Source organism: Sphaerodactylus townsendi, linkage group LG03 (assembly GCF_021028975.2).
Source record: "Sphaerodactylus townsendi isolate TG3544 linkage group LG03, MPM_Stown_v2.3, whole genome shotgun sequence".
Classification (NCBI taxonomy): Eukaryota; Metazoa; Chordata; class Lepidosauria; order Squamata; family Sphaerodactylidae; genus Sphaerodactylus; species Sphaerodactylus townsendi.
This window is the reverse complement of record NC_059427.1, coordinates 158,966,629-158,982,645: the sequence shown is the minus strand read 5'-3', so window position 1 is coordinate 158,982,645 and position 16,017 is coordinate 158,966,629. Positions and strand designations below refer to the sequence as shown.

The 16,017-nt window shown below is 48.5% G+C and overlaps 1 protein-coding gene across 1 annotated transcript in view; it reads left to right on the top strand.

Moving 5' to 3' along the window:
* Positions 1-16,017, top strand: part of C3 (complement C3) — a 107,195-nt gene that overhangs the window by 65,835 nt on the left and 25,343 nt on the right. Inside the window, 4 exon segments of the mRNA XM_048487522.1 lie at positions 629-791; positions 8,570-8,665; positions 12,670-12,820; positions 14,316-14,479. Of these exon segments, the coding sequence (XP_048343479.1) occupies positions 629-791; positions 8,570-8,665; positions 12,670-12,820; positions 14,316-14,479 (574 nt within the window).

Here is a 16,017-nt window from a genome sequence, read left to right as displayed (position 1 = left end):
TGTTAGCTTGCCTCTTTGGTCTCATCTTTCTAGAATGACAGTTGTGGTCATGACACAATCTCCCGATGGGTGTAGAGCAGGGGTCCCCAATCTTTTTGCGCCTGCAGGCACCGTTGGAATCCTGACTCAGGGGGGTTGGGTGCAGCCACGAAAATGGCTGCCACAGCAGAGGCAACTACCGAACAGCTGCGGCTGGAGGTCATGTCAGATACACAGGGTTAAACCCGAGTGGCAAGGAAGAGAGGGCCAATTTTTTATAAAATACACTGGGAAAGAAGCATGAGAGAATAAAACGAATTCTGCTGCTGAAACAACATTATTTTAATCTGCATGGTCTGCTGGGCAAGAGTCCCAAGTGGCCCCACCCACATGGTGGGCAACAGGAGAGTTGTTGGTGGGTACCGTGATGCCCCTGAGCACTATACTAGGGATATAGTATAGTATAGTATAGTATAGTATAGTATAGTATAGTATAGTATAGTATAGTATAGTATAGTATAGTATAGTATAGTATAGTATAGTATAGTATAGTATAGTGGTGTAGAACAAGCAATGGTGCTCCCATCCACCCACTGATCGCTCTGCCATGCCTGGAGCTGGCTGGACTGACGCACTACCTTTCTTTCAGGCTAACAGCATACGTTGCAAAAGTCTTTGCCATGGCTAAATCTATTGAGTCCAACATTGATGCCCAGGTCATCTGTGGAGCTGTGAAATGGCTGATTCTGGAAAAGCAAAAACCAGACGGCATGTTCCAAGAAGACGCCCCAGTGATCCACGGAGAGATGGTGGTATGCTTGATTTGCACTGTGTCTTGACCTGGTTGAATTCCGGGCTTTGCAAGTTCCTGATTCTGACAAACGCAGCACAAGAAATGGTGTTGTGTGCTCAAGCCAACATAGCTCATGAGGTCTCAGCCATGTACAGATGGGTTACTTGAAATGGTGGAAGTCTGTCCCATTTAGAGTGGTGAATTAGCGAGAACAGACTCTTGATTTAGCAAAAATTCTGTCACCCTCGAGATCTTTGTTACCTATGTAAATCAATGTCAACTTTTGTGAGAAATCTGCAGGACAGCAAAATAAAGTTTAATCATTTTATTTAGGGATAATAGGGATACACAAGCACCTAATAATAAAAGCAGCAGAATGCACACACTGTCTCAGGATATGAGCAGTATTGAGAGGATGGTCTTGGAATAGATGAAGGGAATTTTGGGAGTAAGGGTTATAGTCACCTAATCTTGGAGTGAAAAGGTCTGATGAATAGAGCTGAGTAACCCACACTAGCTCTGGTAGAAGAAAGAACAACACGTCGGGGACAATATCAACAGACAAGAGAGGTGTCCAGAGATACTGAACACTGGCTACTGGAGAGGGGGCTTCTTATAGGGAAAAATGGACCCTTAGAGTTATGCAGAGTGGCCCTTAATCTCCCAGGACAAAGGGGAATCATGCCTTTATGGGGAAAGGCCTTAGGTGTTGAGTCGTTAATCTAATGGTTGGAGTACTTGGCCTGATTGGCTACTGTAAGGAATTCCATAGAAGCAGAAATAAAAGGCTCTTTGGTGAAAAAAGACCGTTTATTCAGACATCTTAGAAAGCTCAAGTACACGCAGTGGCAGGAATGACACTTCCCGCCAGAAGCACAGGTTATAACTCTATCCATCCCATCCCGCTCCCTGCTTCCCATGGGAACGGAGACCTCATCTCAGCTGGGGCAAAGTCTCCGCCTGATGAAGCTGGCCCCATCGCCGGAGCTGTGGAATGTACTCAAGGTTAGGCTGGCTGCCCTTACCATCACCTTTACACTCTGCCTCCCTTAAAGACCCTCCCCGGGTTTATCGCGGAAAGCGTCAATATTTTGGAATAAACCCATTGATTATACCCAGAGGAATATCCCACCCAAGAGACTAAATATTGCAGCGTTTGCGATTAAAGCGAGAGTCCAGGATGAAGCGTCAATTTAGTGCTGTGTCAATAATAGTTGGTGAGGATACTCTCTCAGGCATAGGAGCCTCCTTGAGTAAACTGGAATGGAAGACAGGATGAATGTTACTAAGAGAGTTAGGCAAATCAATCGGGCAGTGACATCATTAATCACGTTAGTAATCTGAAAAGGTCCCACGAGATCTTTTACCTAGTTTGGAAAATTTATGCCACGTCTCTGAGATTTTTGGTAGACAAATACACCAAAAGCGCAGAGGAAAATCCGGCCAGTGCTTATCCGCTTTGCAGCTTTGGGAGTCCTTAGCCTGTTGTAAGGCGGTCTGGACCGATTTCCATCCCTCTGGCTAGGGATGAAATCCATTGTTGAAACTCTGGAGGATCCAAAGCAGTAACATTGAGTAGTTCGCGGCATGGCCCGAGGAGCAATGAACACAATTTCAAAGGGTTTTCTTTGTACTGCTATGAACCGCATTGTTATAGGCATACTCCGCCAAGCGGAATGAGCTTCAGCACCAATTGTCTTGGTGGTAGTTGGTGTAACAACGTAAATCTTGCTCTAGGGTTCTGTTCGTTCTCTCCGACTCACCGTCACTTTGGAAGAGCGTAGTAGGGGGCGGCGACACTTGGTGACTAACAACTAAAAACACCTTCCAGAACTTTAAAATGAATTGGGGGCCGCTGATGGGAGACCACCACCTTAAGCAGAGGCCGGAATGTAGGCAGTAAACATGTTGAATGAACAGCCGTGCTAACTTAGGAAGCGGAGGATGGAAGCACATGGAATAAAATGGGCTTGTTTAGAAAATGAGTCCACCACCACCCACAAGACCGTGTTGCCATGACTTTCGGGCAAATCTGTAATAAAATCCATGGAGATGACTTCCCAGTGGGAGGCCACCGGGAGAGGTTTCAACAGCAATACATGGGGCTTTCCAGGAATGGTTTGGCTTCTGCACAAACAGAGCAGCCTTTAATACTATCGCCTCAATGTCCTTGCGCATTGCAGCATACAGAACTGACGGGCCAAATGCAGAGTTTTCAGAAAGCCAAAATGTCCAGCCGGCCGGGCATGCGTGGCAGGCTTCAAGAACCTGCTTGCCCGGAGGGAGGCACGTACCAACACTCCCCTCCATGAACTCCATTCTCCAAACGCAATTGGGAGTCACTTTCCTCCGCTGGAGGCGGCTCGTGCAGCCCGCCTCCTCGAGTTCCCGCAGGAAAGGAGGCAGAGGAGGCTAGGAATATAGAGGCAGTGAAGGAGGAGTGGACGTTTGAGATCAGGTGACAGCCAGTCCCTAACTGGGAGGAGAACAGTCGCGTGGGAATGTGCGTCAGCCAGTTATTGGTTTTTCGGGGAAAAAATGGACTGTGAAAGAGAAGCGAGAAAAGAAATCATTGTGGAGTTGTTTTGCGGACATCTTGAGGGGGGGTGGAAAGAAGCGGCCAGGTTTTTGTGATCCGACCAAACCTGAAAGGTGTTTAGCCCTACAGCCAGTGGCAGTGGAGAACTCTCTTACTTTGATGGCTGCAGTCACTTTATCCCCCACAGTCCAGTTGAGTTCAGCACGGGAGAATTTCTTTGATAAATAAGCACCACGGAACCAGCCTACCATCTATTTTCTGCAACAGGGCTGCCCCAAGCGCTTTGTCCGAGGCATCCACGTAAAGACCTAAGCTGGGGAGATCTGGGTCAGGGGTGCTTTAGGATAGGTGGTAAAAGCAGACTTTAAGAGCTGAAAGGCTGTTTGACATTCTTCAGACCAGGAAAGGGCCCAGACTTAGGACAGTGGATCTTTACCCTTAGTGCGTAAGAGGTCTGTGAGAGGAGAGTCAGCTCAGCCGGGTGGGGTATAAAGTCACGATAGAAATTAGCAAAACCCAGAAAAGATTGGAGTTCTTCTGCGGTTGGTGGGGGCCGAGCCATTGGAGGACCAGCGTCAATTTTAGTAGGATCCATTTTTAAGCCCTCGGGCGAGATCCGGTAACCCAAATAGTCAATGGAGGTCTGGTGGAAACAGCATTTGGAGAGTTTGTAGAAGTTGTTGAGCAAGCGTTTCCAATACTTTGAACCAATGCTTCATGCTCTTCTATGGTTTGTGAATAAATTAAAACGTCATCTAAGTATACCACAACTCCCTTGTACAATAAATCATAAGAACTTCGTTGATAGGGGGCCATAAAAGCCCCGGGGGCCCCACTTAGCAGTGGCATTATTAAGTATTCAAACTGTCCAAACTTTGTGTTCATAAAAGCGCTTGATCAAAAGTGTTGCTTGGCCTTCTGGCAATTCTGACCCTGTAGTAAGCTTCTCTCAAGTCTAATTTAGTAAAGATGCGCCCTTTGCCCAGTGCATCTAAAAGGTCCTTGATCAAAGGCAAAGGATATTTATTGGACAGGGAGACTGCATTGAGACCTCGATAATCCGTGCAAAGCCGTAAAGACCCATCTTTCTTTTACAAACAAAGCTGGGGGGCAAAGTGTGTGTGTGTTGAAGTGTATACGCCGTATGAACCAGCGACGGTTGCTGTACATCCAAGAAGTGCGAAGTTCCTTCTCCTCATTGGGACTCATGCGGTAGATTCTACCCTTGGGCGGTTAGGCCTGAAACTTATGGCGATTTTTTTGCGGTCAGTGTCCCTATGGGGTGGCAACTGATCGCATTCTTATACCTGAAAAACTCTGGCTAGATCTTGGTACGCCGGTGGGATGCCAATAGAATCAGGAGCAATCGCTGATGAAGCCAGGGAGGGTGTGTCAGGAGAAGTTGAGTTTTCCCCAATTCATGTGTTCACCGCCAGGAGGGTCAGTGAATTCTAAGATCCGTTCTTTCCAAATGAACTTTGGTTCATGTAATAATAACCATGGCATGCCAGAACTATGGAGTGTTTGGCCCAAGCCAGAAATAAAACTAATTTTCTCCCAATGGGTGAGAACCGGAGAACTTGTTTGTATTTAGACTGGGCGGTCCTTGGTTTTCGAGGAGGGCTGCCGTCCATTTGGGTGAATGGTATGGAAGTAGCCAGGGGAATTTGGTGAACCCTGGCTCCTCTGCCACCTGGGGCCGCATTAAGCAATAGGAGCAGCCAGAATCCACAAGGGCCGAGGCTATAATGCGAGAGTATGTTTAGCGAGGGTTGGCCAGAAGCTTGGACAGTAATGGGGCCTTTGCCTTCTCACGTGTCCAAGTGGACCATCCATGGGGGCTGAAGACAAACAGCTGCTAACCTCCCACACTATACAGGTGCTTGAGCCGCGCCGCCAGAGAAGAGCCAGGGCCCAGCCCGACTTACGTGGTGGCTTGGCAGATGGGAGTGCAGCGTGGCTGGAAGCGGTTGGTTTTTTGTTTCTTAGGACAGTTGGCGGCTAGATGACCTGGTCCTCCGCGGTAAAGGCACAATCCCAGTCGGCGGCGGAGCTCAGAGGTGGTCTCGAAAGTAGGAGGCTGGGCTTGCCTTGAGTGGGCGCTTAGGGGCAGAGCCGAGTGGCGGCCCTCGACGCAGCCGTGTTCATGAGGGGCTCACCTGGGATCCCAACTGGATCCAATCAGCAACAGTGCGAGGAACCCGAATTAAAAACACCGTTTCAGGCATCAACAGCATCTGAGAAGTATTGGCATTTCATGCGTTCAGGCCACTCAGGAGGAGTCGAGCTGGGCAAATTCTGCAAGCCCGGATTTGGTTGCCTTGCTGGATAGTTTTGATGCCAGTGCGGATAGCCTCATTCTGCGGCGCCCGGATCTTGAGGCGGCTCTTGGGAAGGCGGAGTGGGCACCGTGCAGGAGAGTCTTCATCTTAGCAAATCCAAAAGGGTCTAAACCAGTCGGCTGCTACCCCATCCAGGACTTAGGCGATGTCCCGTATTTTTTCGCGCTCAGACTGGTATAAATCATCATAGTCCTCCATGTGGGCATCGAGTTACAAAATGAAGTAGGGAAGCTTAGAGCGGTCCCATCAAAACGGGCAGGTATCGGGGGCCTATAGTAACCCCTTTCCATGACTCTTGGCCGGCAGGCCGGTTACACCCAGGTTGAGCAGATTTAGGCGGGCAGAAGCTGAACACGGTTGGAATCGGAGGTGATATCAATGCCGGTGCAGCTGGCGTTTGGGTGGCAGGACCCAGCCGCGTTGCCCTCTGGCGCCCGGCAGTTTCAGTAGGGCTTCCTGGTCTGCTGCCTCCTCAGTTCCCTCTCCAGCGCAGCCAGCTCTCTCTCCTTGCGGGTCAATGCATCCTGGTGCGCATGCAGGACTGCTTTTTCTGCGTTCCAATTTAGCCAGTTAAATCCCGTTTAATAGCTGCAGTGAGCTCACTTTGCGTCGCCAAGGCCTGAAACGCTTTCGCCGTTGCGCTGTAAAATCCAGTCTGGAGTGTTCCCAGGACCTTATCATGGACTGACAAGGTTCTGCGCATATTATCGTTGGAGGCGCATCTTTGGCGCGGTCCAGCTCGAGTTGGACTTCTGCGTTACTGTTCCCGGTCCCTCTGCAGGTTTTCACGCTCTTGCTAGGCCCGTTCCTCCTCCCATAGCTGGCGTTCACGGGTCCATGTCTTCTTGGGCATCTGCGCTGGTCGGCCCACTTCCTCATCCCAGGTTTCTTTACGATGGGAGAGAGGAACAGATCCGGCTGGAGTGCAGGCTTTCTTCGGACTCTTCATGCCGTCTGGAAGCGGGAGACACCGTAGCCACCGGTGGCTCCCCGGGGCACCCTCAGGTGGGGTCCGATGGACACCCCTCCCAATCCTTCGGGACGGGCCCCAGTGCTGTGCGGTGGTTCTTTAGGAGCATCACCCAAAATCACGAGTCCAGGAATCGTTCAATGGACTCCCTGTGTTGCCGCGTGGAAGGTGGTCAGGCGCGTCTCCTCCGTGACCGCTTGCATCTGAGGTTTGTAATCCATCACGAAAACGGGTAGAGACCCGATCCCACAGGCTCGATCCATAGACAGCGCCCCAAGCTTCTCATGTAAGTCCCCATGGTAAATGCGTCCCGTCCCTCGTTCCAGCCCGGAGTAAAGGAAGACTTACGTGCTGATACGAGGGCCGGAAAGGAGTCACCAGCGAGGCCCGTTCTCCGCCGGTTCCTCCAAATCCAGAAGGGAAAGGTCAGAGCCCTCTTTGGGGGCTACGCACCTTCCGCAGTAATATTCAGCTCCATGCCCGAGACACCAGAGAGTCCCACTGCACTAGGGATATAGATGAATTAGATTCCTGCCACAATGTAAGGAATTCCATAGAAGCAGAAATAAAAGGCTCTTTGGTGAAAAAAAGACCGTTTATTCAGACATCTTAGAAAGCTCAAGTACACGCAGTGGCAGGAATGACACTTCCCGCCAGAAGCACAGGTTATAACTCTATCCATCCCATCCCGCTCCCTGCTTCCCATGGGAACGGAGACCTCATCTCCCGCGCAGAGATAAAGTCTCCGCCGATGAAGCTGGCCCATCGCCCGGGCTGTGGAATGTACTCAAGGTTAGGCGGCTGCCCTTACCATCAACACCATTGAAACCTTTACAGCTACGCTGGGAGTGCCCGGAGGTGGGCAGAATGCTCAGCCAATCCGAACTATAAAACAGTGGCAATGCAAATAAGCTGGTCATTTGAGAGGATCAGTCAGAGGAAGAGGATTTGGGTTAATAAAATACTGGCAGGAACACTTGGGGGAAATACATTGATAAGTCCTTTGTCTTCACAGGGTGGATAGTCCAGGGCTGGAGATGGGAACTTTTTTCAATGCAGGGGTGTTGTTTTCTCTTAATCCCTTTAGGAAGGGAGTGTGAGGCAGGTATTGTGCAAGGCAGGTATCAGTCAAGGGCAAGTTCAGAAAAGCTTTCACTGTGTCCTTGTGGGTACAATATTGTGAGATCACGACTCCCACAATAGCTATGCCTGGACATGCAAACAGAGCCATGCTGTATGCTAGTGAGCGCTGGACTGTGTAAAGCCACTGTGTTTTAGGAAGTTTTTGTCTTCTGAACAAGAGATGCACTTTATTTTACTCGCAGGCCACCACCAGTTTGGGAGGGCATTTCCCCATTTTTCCCCATGGCGAAGGGCTCAGAGGTAAAACACTCGCTTGGCACGCAGAAGGCCCTGGGATGTAGCTGCTCAGTTTGTTTTCCTCCTTTTTTGGAGGAAAAGGCGGGAGCCAGTGCATGCTGGGAGTTGCAGTCCTGACAATCCCCACCACAATCCCCATCTCGATCAAGGCCTGACTCCGGGAAGGGCAATTTCACGTGAGCAGTTTCCTTTCGGCTGAAGCGTTCTATATAATCTTGTTGCCGCTTCTGCTGCCAGTTGGCCATGCCAAAGAAGGGTGGGGGGCTCTCCTGGGCTGGTGGCAGCCAGTTCCAGCCATTTCATTTGATCTCTTTTATTACATTTATTTATTACATTGGAAACAAATGGTCAGACCTTCCTTGAACTGACAGAGGTTGCTCTGAGCACATATGTCCTCTTTCTCCATGGCTGAAGATTTCCGGGTTTCTGATGTGCTTTCACCCACAGTCCACACTGCTGTTTCTTTTGCAGTGCCTGCACAATCACTGTTCTTGGGGGCTTAAAAGGTTTGTGGGTTTTTTTAAAAACTGCATTAAATGGTTAGTTTTTTCTCTCTCTTTTCCTAGGGAGGCTATAAGGGGGCTGAACCAGAGGTGTCCTTAACAGCCTTTGTCCTGGTGGCCTTGGTGGAGTGCAGAGCAATCTGCGGAGATCAAATCGGTGTAAGTGTCCATGCGCAACGCCTCCTAGGATAGAATCATAGAATCATAGAGTTGGAAGAGACCCCAAGGGCCATCAAGTACAACTCCCTGTCATGCAGGAACACACAATCAAAGCCCTCCTGACAGATGGCCATTCAGCCTCTCTTTAAAAAGAACGAGACTCCACCACACTCCAAGGTAGTGCATTCTACTGTTGAACAGCCCTTACTGTCAGGAGGTTTTTCCTGATGTTTAGATGGAATCACTTTTCCTTCCCCTTGAACCCAGACTGGTCCGAGTCTCTGGAGCAGCAGAAAACAAGCTTTGCTCCCTCGCCAACATGACATCCCTTCAAATATCTAAACATGGCTATCATGTCACCTCTTAACCTTCTCTTCACCAAACTAAACATGCCAAGCTCCCTAAGTCTCTCCTCGTAGGGCATGGGATTCCAGATCTTTGACCATTTTGGTCTGCCTCCTCTGAACCCGTTTCAGCTTGTCAATATCCTTCTTGCATTGCGGTGCCCAGAACTGTACACAATATTCCAGGTGAGTTCTGACCAATGCAGAATAAAAAAAAGGCAAAGTTTCCCCTTCAGTTGTGTCCAACCCTGGGGTACCGCTGTGAGCAGTGATTTCATAGGCAAGCCTCTTTTGTGGGGTAGTTTGCCATTGCTTTCCCCAGCTATTCTTTACCCCCTGGCTATGAGCTAGGTACTCATTTACCAACCAAGAAATGGCTGGCTGGCTGAGTTGACCATGAGCCAGCTGCCAGGATATCTGACCCTCGGGGGGCTCGAACTCCTGACCGTGTGAGTGGCAGTGCAAGCACTTAACCACTACACCATGCGGCTCCTCAATGCAGAATTGAGAGGTACAATTGCATCCCTTGATCTAGGCACTATACTCCTATTGATACAGCCCAGAATTGCATTGGATACGATCACCCCCAGCTGTCTCCCCTCTCTCCCCCCGGCCAGCTTTTGCTTTTTGCTGCTCAGGTCTGAAACTTTATAACAATTGCTACACGTTGGCATACAAAAGTTCAATACTTGAGTCTGCTGACATAAGAGACATTTGAAAAACTTTTTGATTTCAGGCTATTGACATAATCTAATTGGCTTGACAAAGAAATACGAAATAAAACCAAATCCGGAGGTTTTATAGCCTCTAAAAACCCTCTACGTATACTTCTGGTTACTTTACATGTTGGATTTTAATATCCCTGGATGTATCATTAGAAGAAGTGAAGATTGGGACTATCACCATTACAAATCAATTGAGACAACTGTAAATCATTTGTATATGACTCAAGTATTGAGCTTTTGTACGCCAAGGTGTAGCAATTGTTATAGTGTCTTTTATACACCTACCCTGTTAAAATGGCAGGTCTGAAACTTGACATCCACCCCTCCTAACAGCTGTAGGGGACAACCTCTAGTTGTCTGAGATGAACTGTACTGAGGTCCTTTCCATGTGTTCTGTCAGCTAAGGTTGAGCTTTCATTAGTTTCTAAAACAGGGGTCTCCAACATGATGCCTGAGGGTTTTTGTTTTTTTAAAGAAACTGGAAGGAGCTTCTGCCCAGCAACACTGACACTGGAGATCTGATTGGCTGTATGGATTTTTTTTTTAAAAAAAATGCTGCTTTGGCAGCAGCTGCCACCACAGCACGAGGGCCTTCACTGCATGACTGGGCCGCCATTTTGTGACTGCACCCACTCACAGGCTCCAAAGGGTTGGGGGCTCCTGCTCTGTAAGCCAGCTGTAAATCCTAAACTCTTGCTGTTTTTGAGGGTTATGGGGTTCCTGAAGTGAAATACATTTAACAGAGAGCCAGCATGGTTGTTAGGTCTCCGAATGTTAAGCCAATAGACGAACTCTGTGGTATTGATCAGTAGCATTTATTGACGAGGCGTCAAAGCACCGAAGTTCTGACAAACCTGGCATTTGACATCCCCTTTATCCCATTGCAAGTCCCACTTTCCCAAGAAGTTGTGAAAAACAGTCCCTGGAGCTGAGGCCCCCCAAGGTTGGCGGCAGAACGTTGGAGAAAGCCACCTGGCTTCCTGCCCCACGATGTAACTCTTTTTCTGATGGGACCAGGGTGTCAGGGGAAGCCTAGTTATCTACAAAGCGTGTGAAACCATAAAGTAAAGATCAAGGAAAGAATGCTCCAGTGGTTACATATATCTTTTGAGCAGCATTGATTTGTTGTTTTAAGCAGTTACATTGAGTTGGGAACGAATCTCAGTCACATAGAAACTATCCCCTGACAATGGTGAAGTGGTTTGATTGCTGGACTAGGATATGGGAGACCCAGACTCAAATCCCCTATCAGCGTTGGAAGCTTGCTTAATGAGCATTGGCTGATCACACACTCTCAACATTTGTGGTGAGGGTAAAATGGAAGAGGAGAAAACAATATAATCTGCTTTGGATTCCCATAGGGGAGAAAAGTGGAGTATCAACGAATAAAATGGACGAATGAATTTGCTAGCATGTATCTAATTCCCCCTCCGTTTGTTATTTCCTCGCATGCTTGGAAAGAGGTTTGCATACATGTGTGCCTCTTTGATGGGGAAACAGGTGTCCAGAGGGCGCTGAGTGTGTTATTCCACAGCCAGGTAGCATCTAGGTTATGCACTGGCTTAATGTCAGGTCTATGATTCATTCAATGACTGACTGTGGATTTCATCAATCAGAAGTCTTCATTGGAACAAAGATTGAACCCCTGGCGTTTGCACAGCTAGTTATGACCCACTCCCCAAATGCCCATAGCTTTGTTACTTCTGTTGTCTACTCCCTCTCCTGCCCCCAACTACACAAAGGAAAAGCAGGAAAAGTAGAGAGGAAAACAAAAGTCCATTCCCACGGTTTAGGGCAGGGGTGGCCAACTTATGGTGCTCCAGATGTTCATGTACTACAGTTCCCATCAGCCCCTGCCAACATGGCTAATTGGCCATGCTGGCAGGGGCTGATTGGAATTGTAGTCCATGAACATCTGGAGCACCAAAGGCTGGCCACCCCTGGTCTAGGGAAAGATAAGAGAGCCATCTGGCCACCCCTCCCTTCACGGAGAAGGCCAGAGATGCCACTGTTATCTATAGCTGCAAGCACAGTGAGGAAGTAAGAATGATTGGAGAGATTCAGTAGTCCAGAGAGACCCCAGACATTAGCACCTGCTGAGATGCACATGTAGTTCAGTATAATAATCAAGGCAGGTGTACAACAGGTACTGTCACAAATATTACACCCATGCGTACTCCAACTCACTAAGTGAGTATCATTTTAACATTATCTTACTATCACAAATATACAAAAAATGTTTAGTAAGTACACCATCAGGTATGGCTATAAAACCTCTAGATTAGGTTTTTATTTATGATCCTTTGTCTAGCCAATAATTTGAATACAAAGTATCTTTTTTTTCTTACTCCTCTGTTTTTTCTTCTTTAAATAGTCCTTCTCTCTGGATATCACATGAGATCCTGATATCCAGAGAGAAGGACTATTTATAGAAGAGCCATTCAAGTGAAATTTGAAATTCAGTTTGGAAATTATCTAGTGTAAGAAAAAACAGTTGTGCTCCTAGAGGAGTAAGAAAAAGAATACTTTGTACAACAATTATTGGCTTGACAAAGGACTGCCGAAATAAAAACCTCATCTAGAGGTTTTATCTAGAGGCTATGGGCATTTGGGGAGTGGGTCATAACTAGCTGTGCAAACGCCAGGGGTTCAATCTTTGTTCCAATGAAGACTTCTGATTGATGAAATCCACAGTCAGTCATTGAATGAGGTGTACTTACTAAACATTTTTTGTATATTTGTGATAGTAAGATAATGTTAAAATGATACTCACCTAGTGAGTTGGAGTACGCATGGGTGTAACATGTAGTTCAGTAGACAGAGCCAAAATCCTGTTCGTCATCCTCCCTTGGAAGGGAGGCACAAGGACTCACAAGCGCTGTCTGGTGATCTCTGAAGTCTTCTAGCGTACCAAGAACTTTGCTTTTGTGTTCAGAGTTTAGACAACAGCATCACCAAAGCGGCTGAGTTTCTAGCCAAAAAGTATGAGACTCTGGAACGGTCTTACACCGTGACCCTCACTTCGTATGCTTTAATCCTGGCGGGGAAGCTGGACAACGACCAGGTTCTGATGAGAGCATCAAAAGGTATGTTGGTTGCAGGTTGTGGCTTCTGAGGGTCTGCTGTTCATTCAAGGAGCAGGATGAGAAACTAATTTGAAGGGGGTGGGTTAAAATGGATGAGGCCCAGATAATGTCTCAGCAGCAGAAGCCAAGCTGAAGCAGCGTGCGAGAGAGCCCCTGTTTGCTTCCACTCGGTTGCCTGCCCCATTCAAGGCGCTCCAAAGTCCTCCCTGGCAGTGTAAAAAAACATCTCTGGGGGGGCTCTTTAGCTTCATGGACTTTCTTTTCCCCTTCCATTAGAAGATGTCACCTAAGGCCACATTCTGTGACCTTTCCTAGTTCTAATCTGAATGTTCACGAGAGAATCCCAGCAGCTCACTTGAGGTGGGACTTGCAGGCAACACGCAGATGGTTTTGGGCTTGTGCGTGAAAATGCACGATGATTGGGACCACCTTACCCCATATGTCCCGAGTCGACCTCTCCATTCGGCAGAGGCAAATTTACTGGTGGTCCCTTGTCCCTCCATGATGCGGCTGGCCTCCACCCGGGCCAGGGCTTTTACGGCCCTGGCCCGTGCCTGGTGGAATGCCCTTCCTCCATCTGTTAGGGCCCTGCGGGACCTCGGGGAGTTCCGCAGGGCCTGTAAAACCGAGCTGTTCCACCAGGCCTTTGGTGAGGCTGGCCGCTGAGTCCGCCCTTCTTTGTTGCTCTTTACAGCTCCATATGTCATCTGCTGATTGAATATCGGCCAGTCCCCTCCGGGGGGGTTAATGCCGGACATCATCTACTTATTTTAATTGTGGAAGATTACTGCTGCTAGTGTTTTAATGTTTAAATTGTTTATTGTTTTAATTGAAACTAGTTGATGTATTTAAGTGTTTGATTGTTTTGTGAACTGCCCTGAGCCCTTCGGGGGTAGGGCGGTCTATTAAATTGAATAATAATAATAATAATTGAATAATATTAACATTAATATTGATGATGATGATGATAATAATAATAATAATAATAAAAAATGAAAACAGGTAGGGTTTCGGTGGGAGCTCATGAGTTAAGCAGAGATGGTCCTGGTTATTATTTGGAGGGGACACCAGCAAGAAAGTCGAGGGTCGCTACATGGAGGCAAGGAGAGGCGTATCTAGGGAAAATGGAGCCCAGGGCAAACATCTGCGTTTTCTGCCCCCCCTCCCCGGGGCTACATTTTCCTAGATACGGGGAGTGGGGGAGAGAGAGATGGAGCCATTTGCTGATCTGAGCACCAGGTTGGCGACAGCGCCCATGTTTACTGCCCTGAGCTGGTGAGTGTGGCCTGGGCCCGGCACCCCCCCCCCCGTGATTATATGGTGAGCGCCCAGGGACATGTGACACCCCATGTCCCTGTGGGTGATACGCCCCTGGAGGCAGGCAATGGCAAGCCACCTCTGAACGCCTGTTGTCTTGCAAACCCTCTGGACCTGCCGTAAGTCGGGTGTGAATTGAGCACCCTTTCCATCACCACACTGCTCTCTTGCTGTCTAGATCGAAATCGATGGGAAGAAGCCAACGCTCATACTTATAACATTGAAAGCACCTCCTATGCTCTTTTGGCCTTGCTGAAGCTGAGGAAGTTTGATGAGGCTGGTCCCATCGTGAGGTGGCTGACACAGCAGAAATATTACGGCGGGACATACGGGCACACTCAGGTGAGTGGCTGTTCCAGTGTCCTTTGTTGGCCAGTAATGGAGAGCAGCTTTGGGTTGCCAGCTCCGGGGTGGGAAATTCCTAGAATTTTGGGGTGGAGACTGAGAGAGGAGGAGGGTTTTGTGTGGGAGGGACCTCAGCAGGGTATCCTGACAGCCAGTCCACCTGCCAAAGCAGCCATCAAGGGAACTGATTTCCAGAGGCGTACCGGCAGAAAATGGCTCTTGGGGCAAGACCAGAGTTTTCTGCACCCCCATGGAGCCTGGGGGCAAGACCTGATTTCCCCCTGTGCCCTCCCTGCCCAGCCCCACTTATGGTCTCCCTGTCAACCATGGGGGCCGTCCTTGGGCCTGCTGAATTGCCCGGGGCCACTTAGGGAGTGGGGCGCTTGGCTCAGCCCTCCCAGGAGGAGGGGTGTGGTTGATTAAATTGCCTGCACCCAGGGACATTTGTCCCCATATGTCCCTCTGCTAATTTGCATCTGGAGGTCAGTTGTATTTAACCCCCCCCCCCCCCCCGATGGTTGGCAAAGTCAGGTCTCCTGGGGAGACTACTTAAAACTGGGCAGTACTCCTAGGACTTTCTGAGGTGGCCATGCTGTCTCTCGGCTGGGCGGAGCCACTGATGACTGGTGGAGTAACCTCAGCTTGTGGGTTCTGTGGGGCAGAACTTGGAATGAGTTTGCAACAACAAATTTTTAAAAACAAAATGGTTTACTTTCTTAACATATAACATCTAACATCAACATTTAACATCACACTTCAAGGTCCTGTTCAGGTTGCATTTTCAAGTCCTTATATTTACAGTCTGCTGATACTGCCAAGTCCAATTCTTCTTTGCAAGTTGGCTCCTGAAGACTCCAAGGGCTTGATGAACAGGATTCAACATGGTGAAGGTTTCCAGGAGAACTCTCACCCATTACAACCACAAAAACCCTGAAACAATAAACTCCAATATTTACAACATAGCAAAAACAAACAACTACCTTCCCAGTAGTTACCAACAATATTGCAGTTACCTTAACAAGGTGTTAAGGGCTTATAGAAATCAAGGTCCGAGTCTGGTAGCCTTGTCTCCTCCAAACTACATGAGGTCTGCTGCAGCCTCTTGCTGCTTTGAGTCTCCACCCCTTACTGGGTCAACCCATTCTGAGCATGGGGGTTACACTGGCAGAGGGCCACATCACACCATGCTTCCCTGACCACCAAAAGGGTCCTTGCACAGAGAAAACTAGTGTGTCAGCAAGACGGGTTCCCACCTGGCCTTTTCCCCGACTGCCTGGTTTTCTGCCGGGAAGGGACTCTTTGGATGGAAGTGGCTCAGCTCAATTTTACCACCTTGGTGAGAACTTGGCCTAACTTGGGGTTGCCTGCTTCAAAGAGGGACACGGAGATCTCCCGGAATGACAGAAGGGAGATCTCTTTCCCTTGCTGACATCTGACATCCATAGCACAGCGTGTGTTTGCATTGGCCGCTGCCACCTCCTCCGGTTGTCAACGTTTCCCACAATTACAGCCGATCTCCAGAAGGCAGAGAATAG